General features: G+C 48.7%; 1 protein-coding gene across 1 annotated transcript; it reads left to right on the top strand.

Moving 5' to 3' along the window:
• The first annotated feature begins 18256 nt into the window (after positions 1 to 18256).
• Positions 18257 to 19403, top strand: LOC136496368 (uncharacterized). Its single transcript, XM_066492027.1, has 5 exons — positions 18257 to 18383; positions 18451 to 18663; positions 18725 to 18802; positions 18862 to 19173; positions 19246 to 19403. The coding sequence occupies exons 1-4, from the start codon at positions 18348 to 18350 to the stop codon at positions 18907 to 18909; spliced, it is 375 nt and encodes a 124-aa protein (XP_066348124.1). The 5' UTR covers positions 18257 to 18347; the 3' UTR covers positions 18910 to 19173; positions 19246 to 19403.
• Positions 19404 to 19917: the final 514 nt, after the last annotated feature.

Raw genomic sequence — 19917 nt, 5'->3', positions numbered from 1 at the left:
ACTAGGACTCACCCTCGGCCGTCTCCCTCCAAACCATAGCCTCGGTTCGCGAGGCCTCAGCTGCTGCAAGGGCCTCATGCAAAGCACCTTATGTCAGCTAGTGCGCATTCTGTTCCGCCCCTAGCTACCCAGCAAGAGCCGTGGCCGAGGCCGTAGCTTCTATGGCTCGAGCCCTGAAGGCATCTCGATCACTAGCCGCGCGGGTGAGCTCCTCCTCCAACTCCTTGACTCGCGCCGCTAGAGGGGCGAGCTACTCCTGGGCCGTAGCCGCCTCGACCTTCGCGTCGGCACAATGAAGGCGGAGGTCCTCCACCTCTGCGCTCCGCGTCGATAGGAGCTCATTGGCGCCGGCAAGAAGGCCCTTCTGCCGCTGAAGCTGGTCCCAGACATCCCTCTCTCGGTGGAGGAAGACCGACTTCCCAAGAGATTGGGTCTCGAGCTCCTGAGGGAAACAGAACAGGGGTCAATCCCCGCAAAGAAAACTCAAAAAAAGACCACCGCATGGGAGAAGAAAGCACGAACGTGGGCAACTCCGGGCAAATCATTGGCCACCATGGACAGCGCCGTCCATAGAGATTGCTCCGCTAGCTGGCAGTACTGCTCGAACATGTCCCAGTGACCGCCCTCGGCCGTGTCCTCGAGAGCAAACAGAGGCTCTGCCTTAGGATCATCCTAGCTTTGCCATAGGACATGCTGGTGGTTCCACCTGTGGGACTCGGGACGCACCCGCACGAGGGCCTAGCTTCCCTCCCCTAGGGTTGGAGCCGGCTAGTCCACGACACCGGCCACCTTGGCGCCGGCCATCTCCTGCGCCTGGGAAGTATCATCAGAGGAGATCGGAAGAACTTCCACCTCCCGGGCACTCTCCCGCAACAGCGGCGGGCCTTCAACCAAGGGTGCCGCCAAGGCCTCCGCCGCCTTCATCTCCACTTCTTGGGCTGGTAGCCCCGCCACGACCGCGTCAGCGCCGGCGGTCCTAGGGGCTCTGGCCTCTGCCATCGTGGCCTCGGTGGTCCCGAGGGCTCCGGCCTCCGCCATCGTGGCCTCAGTGGTCCCGAGGGCTCTGGCCTCCGCCATCGTGGCCTCGGTGGTCTCGTGGGCTCCGACCTCTGCCATCGTGGCCTCGGCGGTTGCGAGGGCCCCGATGCCCACCGTAGCGGCCTCGATGGTCATAGGCGCCACAGTCTCCGTCACCCTGGCCTGTGAAACCCTAGGGACCTTGGTCCCGATGGTCTCGGTGGCCAAGGGAACCTCGGCCGCATCCGACCCACGAGCCTCGCCATTGTGGGGCGGAGGCGCTACCTCCCCTTCCTATGTCGAGGCTGCCTCGGCAGCCCCTCCTAGAGTGGCTGGCTCCTTTGGGTCGGCCCTCGCCGACGCCGCGCCATGATGCAGGGCGGCTTGCGCCTCTGCCACCCAGTGGGCGGTGGAGCCGGGGTTAACCTTGAGCGCTTTAAGGGGTGCCAAGGTAGGCACCTCCGCAGGCCGTTTCTGGCTAAGGACAAGACGATCACAAGGTCAGTACAAGACAAAAGAACGAACGAAAGGCACTGCGACCCCACCAAAAATACACCTACCTCGAGTGGGGCGACAACCGCTTCGCCACGGCGACCCTCGTCCGCAAAAGGTGGTGGAGGTGGCAGAGGCATCGCCTCCGCATCCATCGGTGCTGGTTGGTCCTCAATGGACCCCGGCACCCCCTCGGTCCTCTACGGGGGCAGTTGCGTCGCCTCCACCGCCACTTGTTCCACAACCGCCGCCGAGCCCACCGGGCTGACGGAACGTTTGCCCAATGCTCGTGCCTCGGGCGTGTCAGCCTCGGCCCTAGAGCGGGCAATTACCGACCCCGGGTCCGCTCCTCCTCCTCCTCTCGAGAGTGCCAGGCTACTTGCCAATGCCCTGGGCACCACCTCCACTACGTCAGGGAGATGGTCCAAGGGACCTCGCCCCACCTTGCCCTCATCATCCCCGTCCGAGGCCTCCGTCGACAGCGACGGCGATGGGGATTCCTCCAACGGGAGACCATGCTTCCTTTGTTGACGGCGGCGCTTGTCCAGCTCCTCGTGCACGAGGATCTTCTTCGTGCGCTTCACCACCTTGGTGTCTTTCCGTTTTTTCTGCACATTGGCATGCGCTCGGTTGATCGCCCACAGCCTCATGTCCTCAGGAACGGGCGGCGGAGAGGAGCGCACGTCCCTCATCCCCTACAGGAATGGCGAATGCGCATAAGGGAACAAGAAGTAAGAAGAAACAGGGGAGACTCGGGGGCAACAGGGGTGCATGACTTACCAGCGAGAGGAACCCCTGCGATGGTCGCATCGTGATGGGGGTAAAGTTGCCGCCCCTCAGCTTTGCCTCTACCATCTCCCCCACCCGACGAAGAATTTCCTCATCGGAAAGGGCGGAGGAGGACATCCGGATGCCCTCAATGGGCTCACCCGGCCTCATCTCGAACAGCCGCTGCCGCCGAGCCATCAGCGGCAGCACCCTCCAGCGGTGGAAGGCATCCACGACCACAGTCGCGGTAAGGCCATGGCCCCATAGCCTCTCCAGCCCCTCCAGAAGCGGCTACAGCTTGGGCTGGTTGTCCCTTGGGATGCCGTACTTCCACCTCTCTTGGCAGCTCCCCACAATCCGCCTAGTGTAGGAGGGAAGTCCTTCGTCGTTGTTGCGAAGGTAGAACCAGCTCATGTACCATCGGCGATTGGATGACGCGAGTTGGGCCAGGATGTAGAGGTGCTGGCGGTCCTAGCGCACTTGGAGAGTGCAGCTGCCGGCCCTCGTCGCTTTCCTCATGCCCGACGTGCCTGTCGGCTTGGTGGTGTGCCCCGCCCGGAAGAGATGGAGCCACAACTCCCAATGGGGAGCAATCCCCAAGTACCCCTCGTAGATGGCAACAAAGATGGCTGCCTGTGCGATGGAGTTGGGGTTGAAGTTGTGGAGCTCCACACCGTAGTAGTGCGGCAGCGCCCGCATGAACCAATCTGCTGGGACACCGAGGCCGCGCTCATGAAAGGAGACGAAGCTCACGACGTAGCCGTCGTGAGGCCTCAGCTCTGGCTCGCCGTATGAAGCGATCCACTCCGGCCTGTTGGGGTCCGTCACCGGATGAAGAAGTCCGCCATCGATGAGCGACTCGAGCGTCTCCATGGTAACGTCAGAAGGATCCCAAGGGTCTGCCTCGATGACAACGATGTCGCCGACCATGAGTGCGGTGGAGGAATTGGATGCAGCGGTGAGTTTTTCCCTCTCTCTCACTCTCTCGCTCTTTCTCGCTTTCTCCCTGGCTCGCTCTTCTCCCTTCTTCCCAGCACCCGCTGCTCTAGCGACGGCTCGATGGAGGCAGAGCTAACACAGGCAAGGTAAGGTGAGGAGGGGCGAGACTCTTTGAGTATTTATGCAGGGTGAAGGTGAAATGGATGGGTGATGAAATCAGGGAAGTTCCCCCTCGATCCGGCACGGTTAACCACGATCCGATTTTACCGCCCACGCACCTACCTCTTTCTCATTAATTACAGGAACAGTTACGTCCCATCCGCCATGTCGCGCTCGGCCACTACGGCAGTAGACATCGTTTCGCCTCCCCAGGAAACCGCCTCAAAAGGCGCGCCACCCGTTGCTGAGCAGATAGGGAAGATATTCCCCCCACCCTATTCCTTTTAGATGAAGGAACCGGGCTCCGAGCCCGTTATGGTCTAGGGGTTCGAAGGCTGGGCCCCTAGGGGTTTCGACAGCCGCCCTAGGACAACAGAGTCAGGGACGACCGCGGGCGAGCCTATACGGGGCTGAGGCCCAAGCAAGCGAAACGCTTGGGACACCCTAAAGTCGTGTCCGAGACTGGTAGGGAGGTCTCCGAATGGGATCCCACCGTAGGGAGGCACCGAGCCACCGAGGCCCAGCGAACGGCCTCGGCACCCACTAGAGAAACCCTCTGGTACTTTTGGAGTGCGTCTCTGGACCGCTAGCCATCCCCTAGCGAACGGGGCATGGGCCTCCACTCGGACTTACCCGATAACAGCTCACCGGAAGTGCCAACGCTCGTGCCCACCGAGGGTAGCCTGGCACATTCCACCCCTCCTTCCAAGCGAAAAGGAAGCGCGAGGGTCATACAAAAAAGCCAGGGGAACCCCAATGAACCTCTTGCCCCATGAAGAGGCTAGGGGGGCTCTTCCTGCAACCTTGCCGAGACCCCGCGACCTAGGCTCGCACCTGAAGGGGCCTCGGCAAACAAACCCTCATGCGTGAGGGGCGTACAAAAAAGCCAGGGAACTCCCGATGGCCCTCTCGCTCTGTGCAGAGGCTAGGGGGCTCTTCCTGCAACTTTGCCGAGACCCAGCAGCCCAGGCTCGCACCCGAATGGGCTCGGCAAACAACCCCTCCGTCCGAACAAAAAGGATATGTGAGAGTCGAACAAAAAAGCCAGGGGACCCCTGACCGCCCTCTCGCTCCGGGCAGAGGCTCGGGGGCTCCTCCTGCACCCAAGACAAAGACAAGCAACCTAAGCCCACGCTAGAAGTATCGTTACAAATACGACAAAGGGCACCGAGCCCGTTATGGTCTAGGGGTTTGAAGGCTAGGCCCCCTGAGGTTTCGACAGCCGCCCTAGGGCAACAAAGTCAAGGACGACTTTGGGCGAGCCTACAAATGGCCGAGGCCCAAGCGAACAGTCGCTCGGGGCATCCCAAATCATGTCCGAGACCGGCACGGAAGTCTCCGAATGGGATCCCACCGTAGGGAGGCACCGAGCCACCGAGGCCCAGCGAATGGCCTCGGCACCCACTAGAGAAACCCTCTGGTACTCTTGGAGTGCGTCTCTAGACCGCTAGCTGTCCCCTAGCAAACGAGGCACGGGCCTCCACTCAGACCTACCCGATAACAGCTCACCGGAAGTGCCGACGCTCGTGCCCACCGAGGGTAGCCTGGTACATTCCACCCCTCCTTCTGAGTGAAAAAGGAAGCGTGAGGGTCGTACAAAAAGCCAGGGGAACCCCCGACGGACCTCTTGCTCTGTGCGGAGGCTAGGGGGCTCTTCCTGCAACCTTGCCTAGACCCCCATGACCCAAACTCACACTTGTGGGCTTGGCAAATACGATAAAAACCCCTCACTCGAACATGAAAACGAAAAAAGCCCCTGGAGGAGTAACTCCACTCCTCTAGGGCCTTGGGGGCTACACCAGGCGGGTGCGCTTGCGCGCACCCACTAAAACCTCAAGAAGCAAGACACAATCCCTATGGGAGCGACTGCAAGCCAAGTCTCGATAAACCCTCAGGGAGAGTGCACTCACTCCCCCTGAGGCTCGGGGGCTACACCCAGCGGGTGCGCTCGCGCGCACCCACCGAAAGCTCAAGAAGAAAAACACAATCCCTATGGGAGCGACTGCAAGCCAAGTCTCGATAAACCCTCAGGGAGAGTGCACTCACTCCCCCTGAGGCTCGGGGGCTACTGTCGGGTACCATAAAATGGGGTACCCCGAGCATACACCAGAAGGGGCACTTAAATCCCATCAACGACAAAGTTAGAGGGTAAGCCATGGGTTCATCACCAGCCCCGTCCGAACCCACCCGGCTCTCCGTATCACCTCAGGCCTCTCACAGGAGGTCTCGACGTCCTAACGCAATTTCTGCCTCGTGCGGGGCCTCTCACAGAAGGCCTCGGCAAGGAGCCCAATCTCTGTCTCGCGCGAGGCCTTATTCTTCGTATCGCTCAAGGCCAGCTTGCCCATAGCCCGTCGCCCCTGCCTCGATCGGTCTTCCCGACAGCATGTCATGTCCCATTAATACGTCAACCACTCCCGCAATGTCAGCCGGACGACGGCTCGACACCACGGAGTGGCCGACGAGACATGAGGTCGCATCAGCACCATACCGGCTGAGACAGGGCACGACGGGGATTACCGACCACTGTATTCTGATGCTGTGCCCACGATCAGTGCCCGCACTACACTGTGCCCCACGATCCCCGCCTTGAAAACAACCTGACATGGGCAGCCTAGCCTGGGTCATCATCGCCTCCGAACCAGCACACCAGATCAACCGCTCTCTCCGGGCCTCGGCACTCTGCACCAGGGTCTCGGCTATCTTGGGATTCATGTCTGCTGAGACCCCCACCGTGGTGCGGCCTCGGCACTAACCGAGCCTCGGCCTCGCGCATAGTCAATCCATAGCAACCCGCATGCTGACCGCCGCACCCGCTCCGAGGCAGCCCTGGAGCTCCCATGATGCACAGGATCAGATGTGACCAGCACGCCGCCCTAGTGCTCCAAGGACGGACCACTCCGATGACTACACCACCACAGGAACAGGCTACAGGGCTCGGACACGCCGCCTCTGTTCGCACGACACCGTGTAGTTAGCACATGTACTGCCCTTGTCCTCCCTTCAAACTATAAAAGGAAAGGACTTGGGCTATTTCTAGGGGGAGACAGGTTCTCACAAAGGGCAACATTCTGTAACACACGCACTTCCTTGCCGCTTGAGAGCAACGTCTCAAGCAGCCCACACCACTCCATGCCGAGACCTAGGACTAGCTCTCTCTCTCACCTGGCTTGTAACCCCCTACTACAAGCACTTTGGTGCAAGGAATACAAGATCGATCTCTCAAACTGGACGTAGGGCACCAAGTGCCTGAACCAGTATAAGCCTTGTGTCTCTTTGCATCACCATCCAGGATTGGGAACACGCAGTTCAAATTCACTAGTTGGTTGAGGACCCCCTGGTCCAAAACACCGACAACTTGAAACATATACTTGCAACATGTGTTTTCACCCTTCTTCTTCTGGATGATGCAGTGCAGAGCGAGGAATGACCGATTACGGCCAGCCAATGGCCGAGGATGGTGGCACGACCTGGCAGCGACGAGTTACGCCTGCGCCTGCACCTGGCCTAGGCCCGACAAGCGAGGCCCAACTCTCCTACGTGGTAGTCGGTGAGTGCGGTGGAGAGGAAGGAAGGCGGCCGCCAGTGCTCGGATGCGGTGGAGATGGAGAATGGATGAAAGGTCCCTAGTTTGGTTTTGGTAATTGGGTGACGATCTAGGTGGACTAATGTGTTTAAATGTCAGATACACAGCTGATTAGTCCATAGGTACACTTGTGTGAGCAACTCATGCCATGACGGTGAAGATGGCTTGGATTTGTTGCAAGGCTCACACATGTGATGAAGGATCTCATTGCATATGAGACATGACATTGAGTTATGTGACTAAGATGGAGAAGATCAAGATAAGACTTGTCTTGATGGACCGGTTGTAAGCATGAAGGGCAAGTTGGAGGCTTTGGAGCGATGGACCGCTTGGCGGTGAAGCATGAACAAGACTTGGCGCTAATGGATGAAGGCAACGGTGAAAAGTAAGTGAGGTCAAGATTGATGAACCAACAAAGTCACGTGATGATATGAGGTGGATCATATCATTTGGTGATTGGTTGGTGCATGTGTTGCATCAACATAGAAGGAGATAGAATGGAATGCGCACGACAAAGATATAACTTAGGGCATTTCATTTCACCAATCAAAGGTTGTGTAGAGAAGTGCATGGCCATGTTTAGGATAGATGGTCGTACTATTAAGAGGAGCAAACTTATTTGTATATCGGTCATCTAGTGCCACTTGAGCGATCTAACTTTGCATACATGTTAGGATCGAGTGGCGTTGAGAAAAGAGTGCTAATCCTTTGGAAAAATATTTGTGAAAAGCTAACACATGTGCACAAGTTGGTGAACACTTGGTGGTGTTAGCACACTTGCAAAGGGGAAGTTGAAAGGTGAAGAAAGGAGGTGAAACCGGGCTTGGAGTGGTGCCCTAGGGGCACCACCACCCCCTATCCGGTGCACCACCACCCCTGTGGTGGTGACTGGTTGGAGGGGGCTGAGAGGAGCTAGTGCTAGAGCTGGCACCACCAGTGGCAGTGTGCACCACCCCTAGGATGATGGTGCACCGCCAGGGTGTGTCCGATGCCACCGCCATGGGCACCGCCCATTTATTCCCGAGAGTAGCCGAGTGGGGTTGGTCATCGAATAGGGCACCGCCACTATTTTCCAAAGAGGGGGTATTTTGGGTGACTGGCTGGTGGTCACCGTCACCCTTGTCCGGTGACCATGACCAGTCAACCTAGCCGTTATGTGACTGTTAAAGGGGCACCGCCACCCCTAGAGCGGTGCCACCACCGCCGTGCCCGGTGCCCTCATAGAAAAGGGATCTTTGCTCCAACGACTCTATTTGGGACTGAGTGTCCATGCTTAGGGAGTGGTTGGGAGCCCTCTAACTCACTTATGCTTGATAGTGATCATCCAATCGAGTGAGTGAGCAATTCTAGTGTGATTGTATTGTGAGGTTGCATCGAGTGGCACAAGGTGATTGAGTTGGAAGCCGGTGGTGCTTGTTACTCTTGGAGGTTGCACCTCCTAAATAGCTTTGTGACTTGTGACTCTATTGAAGCATGCGAGAAGATTGTGCGGTGCTCTAGAGGAGGAATTATGAGGGGGATTGTGCTCACCCCGTGGGGATCGCGAAGAGCAACTCTAGTCGAGTGTGTCATTGAGCTACCCTCACTCTAGTTGAGTGGTATCCAACGTGTGGATGATGTTCGTGCAACACCTCTTAGTCGCCGAACGACCAAGTGAGCGGTCGACACAACGAGGATGTAGCTTGGTGGCAACAAGTGAATCTTGAGAGAAAATCAGCGTGTCAACCTTGTCTTCCCATTGGTTTGCATCCTCGTTACACAAGCTTGTATTTACTTTCACATACATTGTGCTTGTGTAGATAGAAGTAGCTCCCGTTGCGTGACTAAATTGGTTTGTGTAACCTTATTAGTCACATTGCTTAGTTTGTGTAGCTAAGTAATTTATGCTCTCTAATTTGGCATTGGTTGCCTTGCTTTTGAGCATTGCTAGTAAGCTTAGGAGCTTTGTGCTTTTGCTTACTAGTTGCATAGGAGCTCCTCGGTGTGCAAAGTACTAGTGGCATAGGTTTGTGTGACCTTGCTCTTAGAATTGGTTAGGTGAGTTCTTGCTAGCCCGTCACCTTTTTGCTTAACTAGGATCTTTTATAAGGTGCTTAAGAACTTAGATAGAGGGGTGTAGTCTTGGCTAGACCAATAGTTTTAATTTCGCATTTGTTTTGGTTAGCTAGCGTGATTAATTTTAGAAAGGACTATTCACCTCCCCTCTAGTCTGCCATCTCGACCCTACACATGGTATTAGAGCGAGGTCTCTCATTTATGGTCTTCACCGACTCGAGAGGATGGCGAACTACGGGCTAGATGTTGAGTGTCCACACATATTTGATGGCACGCACTTTGCACGTTGGAGAAATTGGATGACTTGTAATTTTAAGTTTATTTCTCCTCAAATGTGGTGGATCGTAGATGTGGGCTTTTCTTATGAGATTGATAGAAAGGATGCAACTCAAGCGCAAAAGAAATGCCTATATCTTGATTGCCAAGCTACTGACATTTTCTATCAATCTATGAAAGATAACATATTTGGTGAGATCATGGATATGAAGTCTGCCTATGAGATTTAGATTTATCTCAATAAGAAGTATGGGGCGGTCTCCGATGATGATGATCACAAGGAGGAGGCACATGAGGATGTTGAGCATTGCCACAATTCGGTGATTGTGGAAGATTGCTCCACCTCATGGTAAAGTGATGACGATGATGATCATGCCACAAGATCACTTGACAAGGTTGATAATGATGCCACAAGTGATGTAACCGATGATGATACTCCATGCACACTTGATGGTGAAGATGATGGTTCATGCCCCGGATATGAGAGTGATGCTTCTACAAGCTCTCCAACATCACCATATTGCTTCATGCCACATGGTGACACAAAGGTATCTACTGGTGGTGTGATTGTTGATTGTGATGATCCAAAGTTTGAGCTTGTATGCAAACTCACTAAAGCTTTAAGAAATGAGATGGCAAAAACAAGTAAATTGGAAAATAAAAATTCATTTCTAAAGAACACATGTGAACAATAAAAGCATCTACTTTATGTTACTATTTGTTCACACGAGGAGCTAAAATTGGCTCATGAGGAACTTAGTGTTGCTCATGATAACTTGGTATAAGATCATGCTTTTCTCACTAAGGAACTTTCTAATGAAAATACTAAAACTAGTGAGAGCTCATCACTTGGGTCAAATGATCAATCACATAATGTTGCTAACCCATGTAATGTAGGCAAGAAGCATGTATCCACCTCTTGTGATGATTTATTAGATATACCATGTTCTTCACATATAGATGCTTGTTCTTCTTCTATGTCTTGTGAGACTAACCTTTTGAAGGAGAACAATGAGCTCAAAAAGAAAGTGAAGAATTTGAGCAACAAGCTAGAAAGGTGCTACAACACCAAAATCACCTTTGAGCATATGATGAACAACAAAAGAAGCTATGGTGATATAAGTGGCATTGGATTCAAAAAGAAGATGACAAAAGGTGAAAGAAAAAGGGCAAAGAAAATGAAGAAGCTACTACAATTAAAGTTGTCTCACTCCATGTGCTACCAGTGTCATGAAGCGGGACACCTTGCAAATGGTTGCCCAAACATTGAGAAGCTCAAGTTGAAGAAGGAAGAAGAGAGGTTCAAGCATGTCAAATGCTTCAAGTGCCGCACATGGGGTCATCTCACCTCTATGTGTCCAACCAAGCAAGTGGTGAAGCAACAAAAAGAGCCTCAACCAAAGCCACAAGTTGAGCAAGAAAAGACACCCCAAGTGCAAATCAAGATCAACCATGAAGAGGATGGTGACTTGAAGATGAAGAAGAAGAAAACAAGAAGGGATGGAAGAGCAAGGCATCAAATGTTTATCCAAGATGCCAAGATGATGAGCAAGACTCAAGATGATAAGAAGATATATGCTCACATCAAGTGCTTCAAGTGTGGAGATATGAGACACTTTGCCTCAAAGTGTCCTAACAAGCTTGAGAAAAAGAATCAAGCAACTCTTGAGAGGCAAGTCAATGAGAAACAACAAATGAGCAAGGATGAAAAGGGTCAATCAAACAGAAGTTGCTATTTATGCCGGGAAAGGGGACATATTGCATATTCATGTCCCCTAGGTGAGACTTCTAAGCCCATTTCAATTGATGATACTAATGTGCTTAGAAAAGATGATAATGGTATCTCTGTGGTTGCTATTGCACAATATCCCGCTACTCATACTAAGGCATTACCTAAGTATGTTGCACCTAACTTGAGATGACCCAAACTAGTTTGGATACCATTAAAAAGTGGATGATTGTTTGTAGGTACCATTGGCATTGGAGGCTTGATTCAATGGAATTCATATTAATCATCATATGTTGAGTCAAGTATTGAAGCTTAATGCAATCCTATCCCAATGCCAAGCCAAAAATTAGTGAAGTCCAAATATGCTATAACATACAAGTGCCATGTTCAAGTTGTGGTTGATTTATTAGATTATTTGATGGCTTGCAAACATGAGAATTGAATCTTGCCAATTGGATGATCATGAGCTAATTAAGGTATATCTCTTATTGATCATTTCGTTTGGGTGCATATGAGTTGATTGAATTGGATAAATATACAATGTTGCTTGCTATAAGATGTTTGAATGGATAAATGCTCAGTAATCAGGTTTGGAGTGATTTGTGTTGGATAAATTCATGAGATGACTTTTAGTAAGTGTATTGAATGGACATATGTCTTGTGAAAGTATTCAAATAAGTTAGTTTCAAGTTTGATTCACATTTGATAAAGTATAGCTCAAGTGATTAAAATCTGTCTTCAATTGAAAATTTGAGCTAGATGAGATCAAGTTTAAGTGATCAAATCTATTTGGATTGGCTTGAAATTTGGTATGCATGCTCTAGACTTATGGTATAATATGCTGTACAAATTTCATGAGAATTGTATAAGAGATGCTTTGGTTTTGGAGTAGATCTTGTCAGCTATAGTGAATCAGTTTTTAGCATGTAGCAGTGGTGGAAGAATTGAAATCTGATAGCAATCTAGAAGTCAAATGAAGCCCAAATTTTTACAGATGCTAGATGACTTACTGAACCACATCTCCACCAAATTTTGTGGTATTTGGATCTATACATTGGGAGATATAGATTTTTCTTGAAGAGTATAGAATCTGTCAAAAAAGTGACATCTATTGGATTGATCAAGAGTCACTTTGATTGAAAGGTCCTCAAGTTGGAATCATGTTTATAAGTGTTTGAGGTACCTAAGTTTGGTTTTGAAATAATCTAGAAGCATGACAAGAAAAGAGTACAAGGTCATTTGATTATGGAGTGTACTTGGCACACAATGGGTACTCAATTGAAGATCAAGACCAAGTTCAAGATGAAGATGAAGTTTAAGTTCTAGTACGTGCTTGTTGAAAATTATTTGGTAGAAAGAAAAGGACTTAAACATGTTGAAAAGAAAGACTTAAAGAAGGATTCAAGATTATTCATCAAGATAAGTCCATCACTTGGATCGATCAACAAATTCATTTCAAGTGAGTATCAAGAATAGTTCTTGGAGAGAGGTCACTTCTCCCTAGTGTAGGGGCTTACCGCCTATATGTAGGTAAACCAAGTGTGGTGCTTAGAAGGTTAACATGGAAGTGGTAATCCGAGGGACATTTGAAATGCTTAGTTGAAGCAATCAAAAGGGTTGATCAAGAAAAGCAAGCAACACCTAAAAGAGAGCTAGTCATGGCAATTCAAGTGGTATTCCAAATAGGTCTCTCATGCAAGCATTGATCAAAGAATAAAGCAAGTCAATCACATCATGATAGTGCACTTGATCATATTAGTGATTCTCAATTTATATGGGTGAAGAATGGACTCTATCTATGATGATTGGTCTTCACCAAGCTTATAATTGGACTTCACATTGCTATTGGAGTAATGAATTAGAATCTACGTGACTATCCTCTACTCCAATATAGCAAAGGTATTATTGTAATGTGCATGATCATTTCATCCCTTACTAGTATACGGTTAGTGCATATAGTACATGCTTATTAGGATCATGCATGACAGTCTTTGAAATTCATAGCCTATCACTATTGCTTGAATGATTAATTGATCTAGTGGTTAGTATATGAATTTGTTCATGAGCTAGTGAACCCAAGTACTTGATTTAATTTGGATTGCTAACAAGTGACATGTACAATATTGGCAAGATAACCCTTGTAAGAGGTGTGAAGAAGCTTGTTATCGGTTCAAACCGGACTTGGAAGCTTAGACAAATCAATTTAGTTCAAGTCAACTTAGAAGCTCATGATAAGCAATAAGAGTACAAGCACAAGACAACAATGCAAATGGATATCTAGTTTGTTTGTTTCAAGTGGTATCTAGACTCTAGCATTTTATCAAGAATTCATAAGTGGTGTCTAGATCAACTTACAAGTGATATCCTATAAGTAGTACTCACGAAGATAGCAAATGTTCAAGAAATGGTTTTTATTAACAAATCAATCATACATGTGGTATCACATCTCTACACATGGTATCAATCATACAAGATGGTGGTTCTACAAGTGATCCTCAACCTTAAGTGATTATCAAGTGAAGAATGCATCCCTCATCAACAAGTGGTAGACAAGTTCAAGATTATCAAGTGTTATGACCCATGTTTGGACATAGGGGGATGAGTCCCAGTACAATTGGTATCAAGGTCACAAGATCCTACACATGGTGTCTAAAGAGCTATATAAGTGGTGTCCATAAAAATGCAGGATTCAACTGTCAACCATCTATGCCTAGAGCAACCTTTTGTATCAAGAGATACATACCTTTTATGGAAATTGATGATAAAGGGGGAGAGGTTGAGACAAAAATATTACAATTGGGGATTTGGACATGGACAATGAACAAAGAGGGAGCAATATTGAAGAATGGAGAAGGATCAAAATTCTTGGACAAGAAAAGCACACAAGTAGGGGGAGCAAGCTCTTGAACTTTGATTGATTGCATTTGAGATGTGCATATTCTTGTGCTTGCTTGTATTTGCATAGGTCTTTAAATTTGAAATGTATGCTTGTGTGGTGTATGCTAGTGATGATTTGATAACTAGCATGCATAGGATGGTAGCTAGACTTGTATTTCTACATGTGGTATTAGAACCTTGCTTATAATGTTGATCTCATAGGGTTTCTAGTATTTTTGTTGTCTAGCTACACATGGTGCTAAGGGTTGTGTTAAAAGCACAACTCCGATTGGTATCACGCTTCAAAGGTTTATTCTATATACCTTAGCATCATTTGGTAGTAATTACTCCCCCACAATTCCAATCAATACATATGTGCAAGCTTTAAATCAAACACACCAACACATATGTAGGGGGAGCTAAACTACCATTTCGGGTTTGTTGTACTTATCCAAAATCAATTACACATGGTAAAATTGCTTGGGCAAGCAACATGAATCCAAAAGTGCTTAATTTTCATATCTTTGTAGAGTTGTCATCAATTACCAAAAAGGAGGAGATTGAAAGGTCCCTAGTTTGGTTTTGGTAATTGAGTGATAACCTAGGTGGACTAATGTGTTTAAATATCAGATACACATGTGATTAGTCCATAGGTACACTTGTGTGAGCAACTCATGCAATGATGGTGAAGATGTCTTGGATTTGTTGCAAGGCTCACACATGTGATGAAGGATCTCATTGCATATGAGACATGACATTGAGTCATATGACTAAGGTGGAGAAGATCAAGACAAGACTTGGCTTGATGGACCGGTTGCAAGTGTGAAGGGCAAGTTGGAGGCTTTGGAGCGATGGACGAAGGCAACGGTGAAAAGCAAGTGAGGTCAAGATTGATGAACCAACAAGGTCACATGATGATATGAGGTGGGTCATATCATTTGGTGATTGGTTGGTGCATGTGTTGCATCGACATCGAAGGAGATGGAATGGAATGCGCAAGGCAAAGATATGGGCATTTCATTTCACCGGTCAAAGGTTGTGTAGAGAAGTGCATGACCGGATTTAGGATAGATGGTCATACTATTAAGAGGAGCTAATTTGTTTGTATATCACTCATCTAGTGCCACTTGAGCGATCTAACTTTGCATAGGTGTTAGGATCGAGTGGCGTTGAGAAAAGAGTGCTAATCCTTTGGAAAAATGTTTGTGAAAATCTAACACACATGCACAAGTTGGTGAACACTTGCTAGTGTTAGCACACTTGCAAAGGAGAAGTCAAAAGGTGAAGAAAGGAGGCGAAACTAGGCTTGGAGTGGTGCCCTAGGGGCACCGCCACCCCCTATCTAGTGCACCACCACTCCTATGGCGGTGACTGGCTGGAGGAGGCCGAGAGGAGCTAGTGCTAGGGCTAGCACCACCAGTGGAGGTGTGCACCACCCCTGGGATGGTGGTCCATCGCCAGGTTGTGTCTAGTGACACAGCCGTGGGCACCGCCCATTTATTCCTGAGAGCAGCCGAGTGAGGTTGGTCACCGGACAGGGCACCACCACCCTATGTTCGGTGCCACCACCACTATTTTCTAGAGAGGGGGTATTTTGGGTGACTGGCTGGTGGTGTTGATGCAAAAGTGGATTTGCAAACACAAAGGGCTAATACCCGAATCGATATCCAAAGCGTGCCAGTCGATTTGACCTGTTAATCGACAAGGATGAAGATACGAGCACTTTGGTCCTAACAACAGCGATATGCCCGGAAGTCACGGCCAAGAGGTACTCACGTGGAACTCAAGAATCGCCGAAGGTTGCACTGCGATGCAACTCGCCGAATCAATGAGAACTCGTAAAAAGAAAAATATGCAAGTTGACGAAGTCGCCGAAAAGTAAGTAGATGCAAATAGGAGTAAAAATTAGTTTTGATATTGATTGATATATTTTTTACATTGCCCTTCAATCTATATTTATACCCTGATCTAAAGAGACATAACCAAACATAACTAGGACACCAAATCCATACCTAAGGAAATACGTGACTCTTACATGAATCATGTTCTAATAAATACAGAAAAGGAAATCAACTCCTATCTATTTCCCTGTCCGCCTCAATTATGATGGAAATCTCACCGACCTTCTTTCCATCGGCATACTTCCTGTTTCATCGGCAGTAGTCTTCAAGCCTTCCCTCATCGGTATCGACAATAACACCTCCAACCTCATCGGCAACGCCCGAATCTAAATCAACCTTTCCATCGACCACCACCAGTCATCGGCAACCATCTTTACAAGCTGACTTTCATCGGCTGTCAGCGTATACAGTAACTTTCTTCCTGCCGATTAGTCCACTCCGATTATTTTGACACGTGCAAAAAACGGTGTCAACACATGCCCCCCAATTTCAGAGTATAAAACCATTAATGCTCCGAAATTTACTCCAGATAATGTTTGCCTTCGCCCGATTACCGTAACTCATCCTCCAAGCCAAAACTTGATCTGTTATCAAATCTAATCAAATCTAATCCTGATTCACGCACCTCAGTAAATATCGCACAATCACCAACCACTCTTGCCTTGATTGTGGTTAAGATACCAAAACAATAATCCATCGGCAAGATCCTGTACAATCCCCTGATTATCATGCGAACAGTTACCATATCCATCCGAACCACCTCGACCTACATGCGCGCGGTATAGAGATAAGTCCAAAATACCCCTACTCTAAATGGCTTATAAATAGATTCCTCCAGAACGCTTGTCTTCTACCCTCAGACTCCAATCTTTGACATCTTCTCTTTCCGGCGGCGACTCCGACGAACAACTACGCGACCTCAACCAACAAGAATTCTTCTCCAGCGTTAACCTCAAGTCTCTGGCTCGTGCTCCCATCTTCCTCAAGATAATGACAATCAATTTCGACGCCCCTGCAGTTTGTTCCACTTCCATTACCTTTTACCTTGATTCCCCTAGTTTTTGCAAGTTCATACAGTTGGTGATTTTTCTTTTCTTTTGTTCTCCGGATCCTTTAAACTTAGGAACTACGCAACAAATTAGTTATTCCAACTGATCAGCCGCATGTCCAATGCCTAGGACCAATGGGCAACCCAGATCCAACTGATCCGATTAATGCAGAGGTTAACATAATCCCCTTTAGAGCCCAAAATTTCTCTCTGAATTTATGGAAAGACACATTCCGATCTTGGCCCAAAACCACCAAAGGGTGGAAAGATTGGTACTTGAGGGTTAATAGATCGATGCAAGTATACTGGGCAGAACGGAAGCTAGACCAATGCATTAGGCTATCTATTGCCGATATGCAGAAGAATGAATCAATGATGATTGCATCTGCTTACTTCTGGTCAGACACAACACATACTTTTATGTTTGGACATGGCCCAGCTACTCCCACACTTGCCAATGTATACATGCTCACTGGTTTGAATATTTCAACTGCCGATGAAGGCTCTATCTATGGCAGAAAATCTGAACATAGGGTGAATACCCGCAACATCGGCGGTTGGACAGGATACATCCAAGAATGCCAGAAGACTAGAACAGTTAATCAGAGGGAACATGCCACATTCTTGAATATGTGGTTAGAAAAATTTATCTTCTGTGGTCGATCAGTAGGACCAACCAACGCTTTCCTCCCCGCTGCTGAACTCCTGGCCAATGGTGTAAGATTCCCTCTCGACCGATACCTTCTGAGCTCCACTTATCATCTTCTTCATCAAGTGTCTCAGAAACTTCTGCTTGGCGAACCCATTGGCAACTTAGGAGGCCCATGGTGGTTCATCAACATGTGGCTGAATACCCATATGCACAAACGGTTGCAATGGGACTTCTTTGCCCAACAATTCCCACGAGAAATTGCTGAAGACCATGTGCTTGGGGATGAGGAATCGGCAACACGCTCACCTCTCAATTTTGGTGAAGCTATAATTGTCCTCCCTAGAACAGAAGCCAATGAAGACCAGATCGGCAGATTCTTTCAAAGCTTCTACAATGGTCTCTCTCGTGATCATAGGGCCTGGGTGCCTTATATTGACGAAGAAAACAGATTCCCCCTTCTTTACAACTTTGCCGATGACACTCTGAATCAAGATAATGAGCTCATGATGGCTATCATTACTCCTAGGGCAATTCCAGTAAACACATTCGGTAGCGGGAAAAACACTAATATCACATATGAGTTTTACAACCCATCGGCAGTATCCCGTCAATTGGCTTTTGGGCAACTACTAATCAAACTTTATTTTGTCAATGTGATCAAACCCAGAGAAACAATCACCTGCGGAACAGATTGGAACAGGGTAGTGCAACTCTCCCCTGATGCCGATACTACAAACGTCGATATATCCGTCTGGACGCCAGTATCTTTCATCACCGAATCATATAAGCAATGGTGGCGAGAGTGGAGGGAACAACTGTTTGCAACATCGGCTCACACATATCGGCACATGATCGACCCTGAATACGCCATTCCTGATGACGCAGTAAGTTCCTTTTAGCTCCCTTCCGCTTTTTCCTTTCATATATCGGTAACTACCTTTCTCGTGACAGGTTAACAACCCAGCACCAACTATGAGCAAAAGTGGGAAACCCTTCGATCTTTGGCCTGTTTCCCCGATATCACCGATCGGCTACAACGCCCCCACCTTAGCCGCTTTGACTCACCAGAAGATCCGTACCAAGACCATCACCTCCAAGTCCAAATTGGCTACATCTAGGGCCACTCCATCGGCTGCTGCTACAACCTTGGTCAAGGCATTCAAGGTAACAACCTTGTTTATTTCTACTTATGCCGATCACAAACTGTATTAACATTAATCATCAGGGGGTAAGAGCCGCTGCTGGATCGTCATCGGCAATTCCTCCGATATCAAGCACCACTTCTTCTGACAAACCTTCAGAGGTATCCCCTTGATTTCACATTTCATCTGTTAAATATCATACCTTACACCTATTTTGCAGCAACAAATGGGTACATCGGCAAGCGTACCAGATGTCCAAGCTTCATAACCAACAAGTGCCGATGCCCCCCAGCCAACCGTTGCCGATGCCCAAGCAAAGCGCAAAGCCTTGACAGATGTCGAGGCACAGCCAAAACGATAGAAGTCCACGCCGACCCCCACATCTACCCCAATGTCATCGGTCATCATACCCTAAGAGCCAACCACCGATGAGGTTGCAGAGGATATCCCATCGGTAAGCTCAGCCGATCCCCCACACGGCATACTCCAGGTTGCTTCCTCCAGTCAAGCATAGGAAATTGCCTTGAAATAGGTAAACCGATTAACCTAGCTGATTTACAATACCCATACTTATCCTTAACTAACCTCCTTTTCTTTTTCTCAGGAACAAGACTCCCCAAACAGCCTATTCTCCTTTGCCATTGACGTCTCTGACGATGATGGAGAGGAAACAAGTTCTTCCCTTGCACTAGGAACAATATCGACAGAAACTAAGTCCAAGTTGGAAGCTCTCCTGAGCTTGTTACAGCAGGATACCGCCCAACTGGTAGGTGACTCGGACCCTGCAAAGGCAATTTTCAAAACAATCCGTGGCCAGGTCCCTGCCGACGTTGAAGAAGTACTCTTCCCAGCAGCCCATTTAGAAAGCCGCCAACTGCAATATCAACGAGCTGCTCAACGTATTGCCGATAGAGTAGCTCAGGCACAACTCAAAGAGGAGATGCTACAACTGAAACAAATTGCCGATGAGAAGCACAAGGGCATCGGTAACTTGCAGACTTTGGGCGCTGAACTTAAGCAGAAAATCTTAGATTTATTGGCAAAGAAGATGGCTCTATTGGCTGAATTGAAAGAAGTCGAGGCAGCCTTAACTCATGCTCAACAAGAAGAAAGCCAGCTACCCAATGCCATCAAGGCCCTTCAGCAAGAAAGAGACACCTAGGCTCGCAAAGCCTTGGCCATGAAGAAAAAACTCAAGCCTGTGGAAGGTGCTGCCGATGAAGACATCAAAGAAATGAAGGAAGCCGACCAAATTCGCCTGCGTGCGATATTAGCT

Source organism: Miscanthus floridulus, chromosome 12, assembly GCF_019320115.1.
Source record: "Miscanthus floridulus cultivar M001 chromosome 12, ASM1932011v1, whole genome shotgun sequence".
NCBI classification, from domain to species: domain Eukaryota; kingdom Viridiplantae; phylum Streptophyta; class Magnoliopsida; order Poales; family Poaceae; genus Miscanthus; species Miscanthus floridulus.
This window is presented reverse-complemented; position numbering and strand designations above follow the sequence as displayed.

Bases quoted from the DNA above. Each gene is read 5' to 3' on its own strand.
- LOC136496368 (XM_066492027.1), top strand. From the start codon at position 18,348: ATGATCGACCCTGAATACGCCATTCCTGATGACGCA. The intron at 18,664-18,724 runs GTAACAACCTTG...ATTAATCATCAG, and splicing joins CCTTGGTCAAGGCATTCAAG to GGGGTAAGAGCCGCTGCTGG. The intron at 18,803-18,861 runs GTATCCCCTTGA...CCTATTTTGCAG, and splicing joins CTTCTGACAAACCTTCAGAG to CAACAAATGGGTACATCGGC.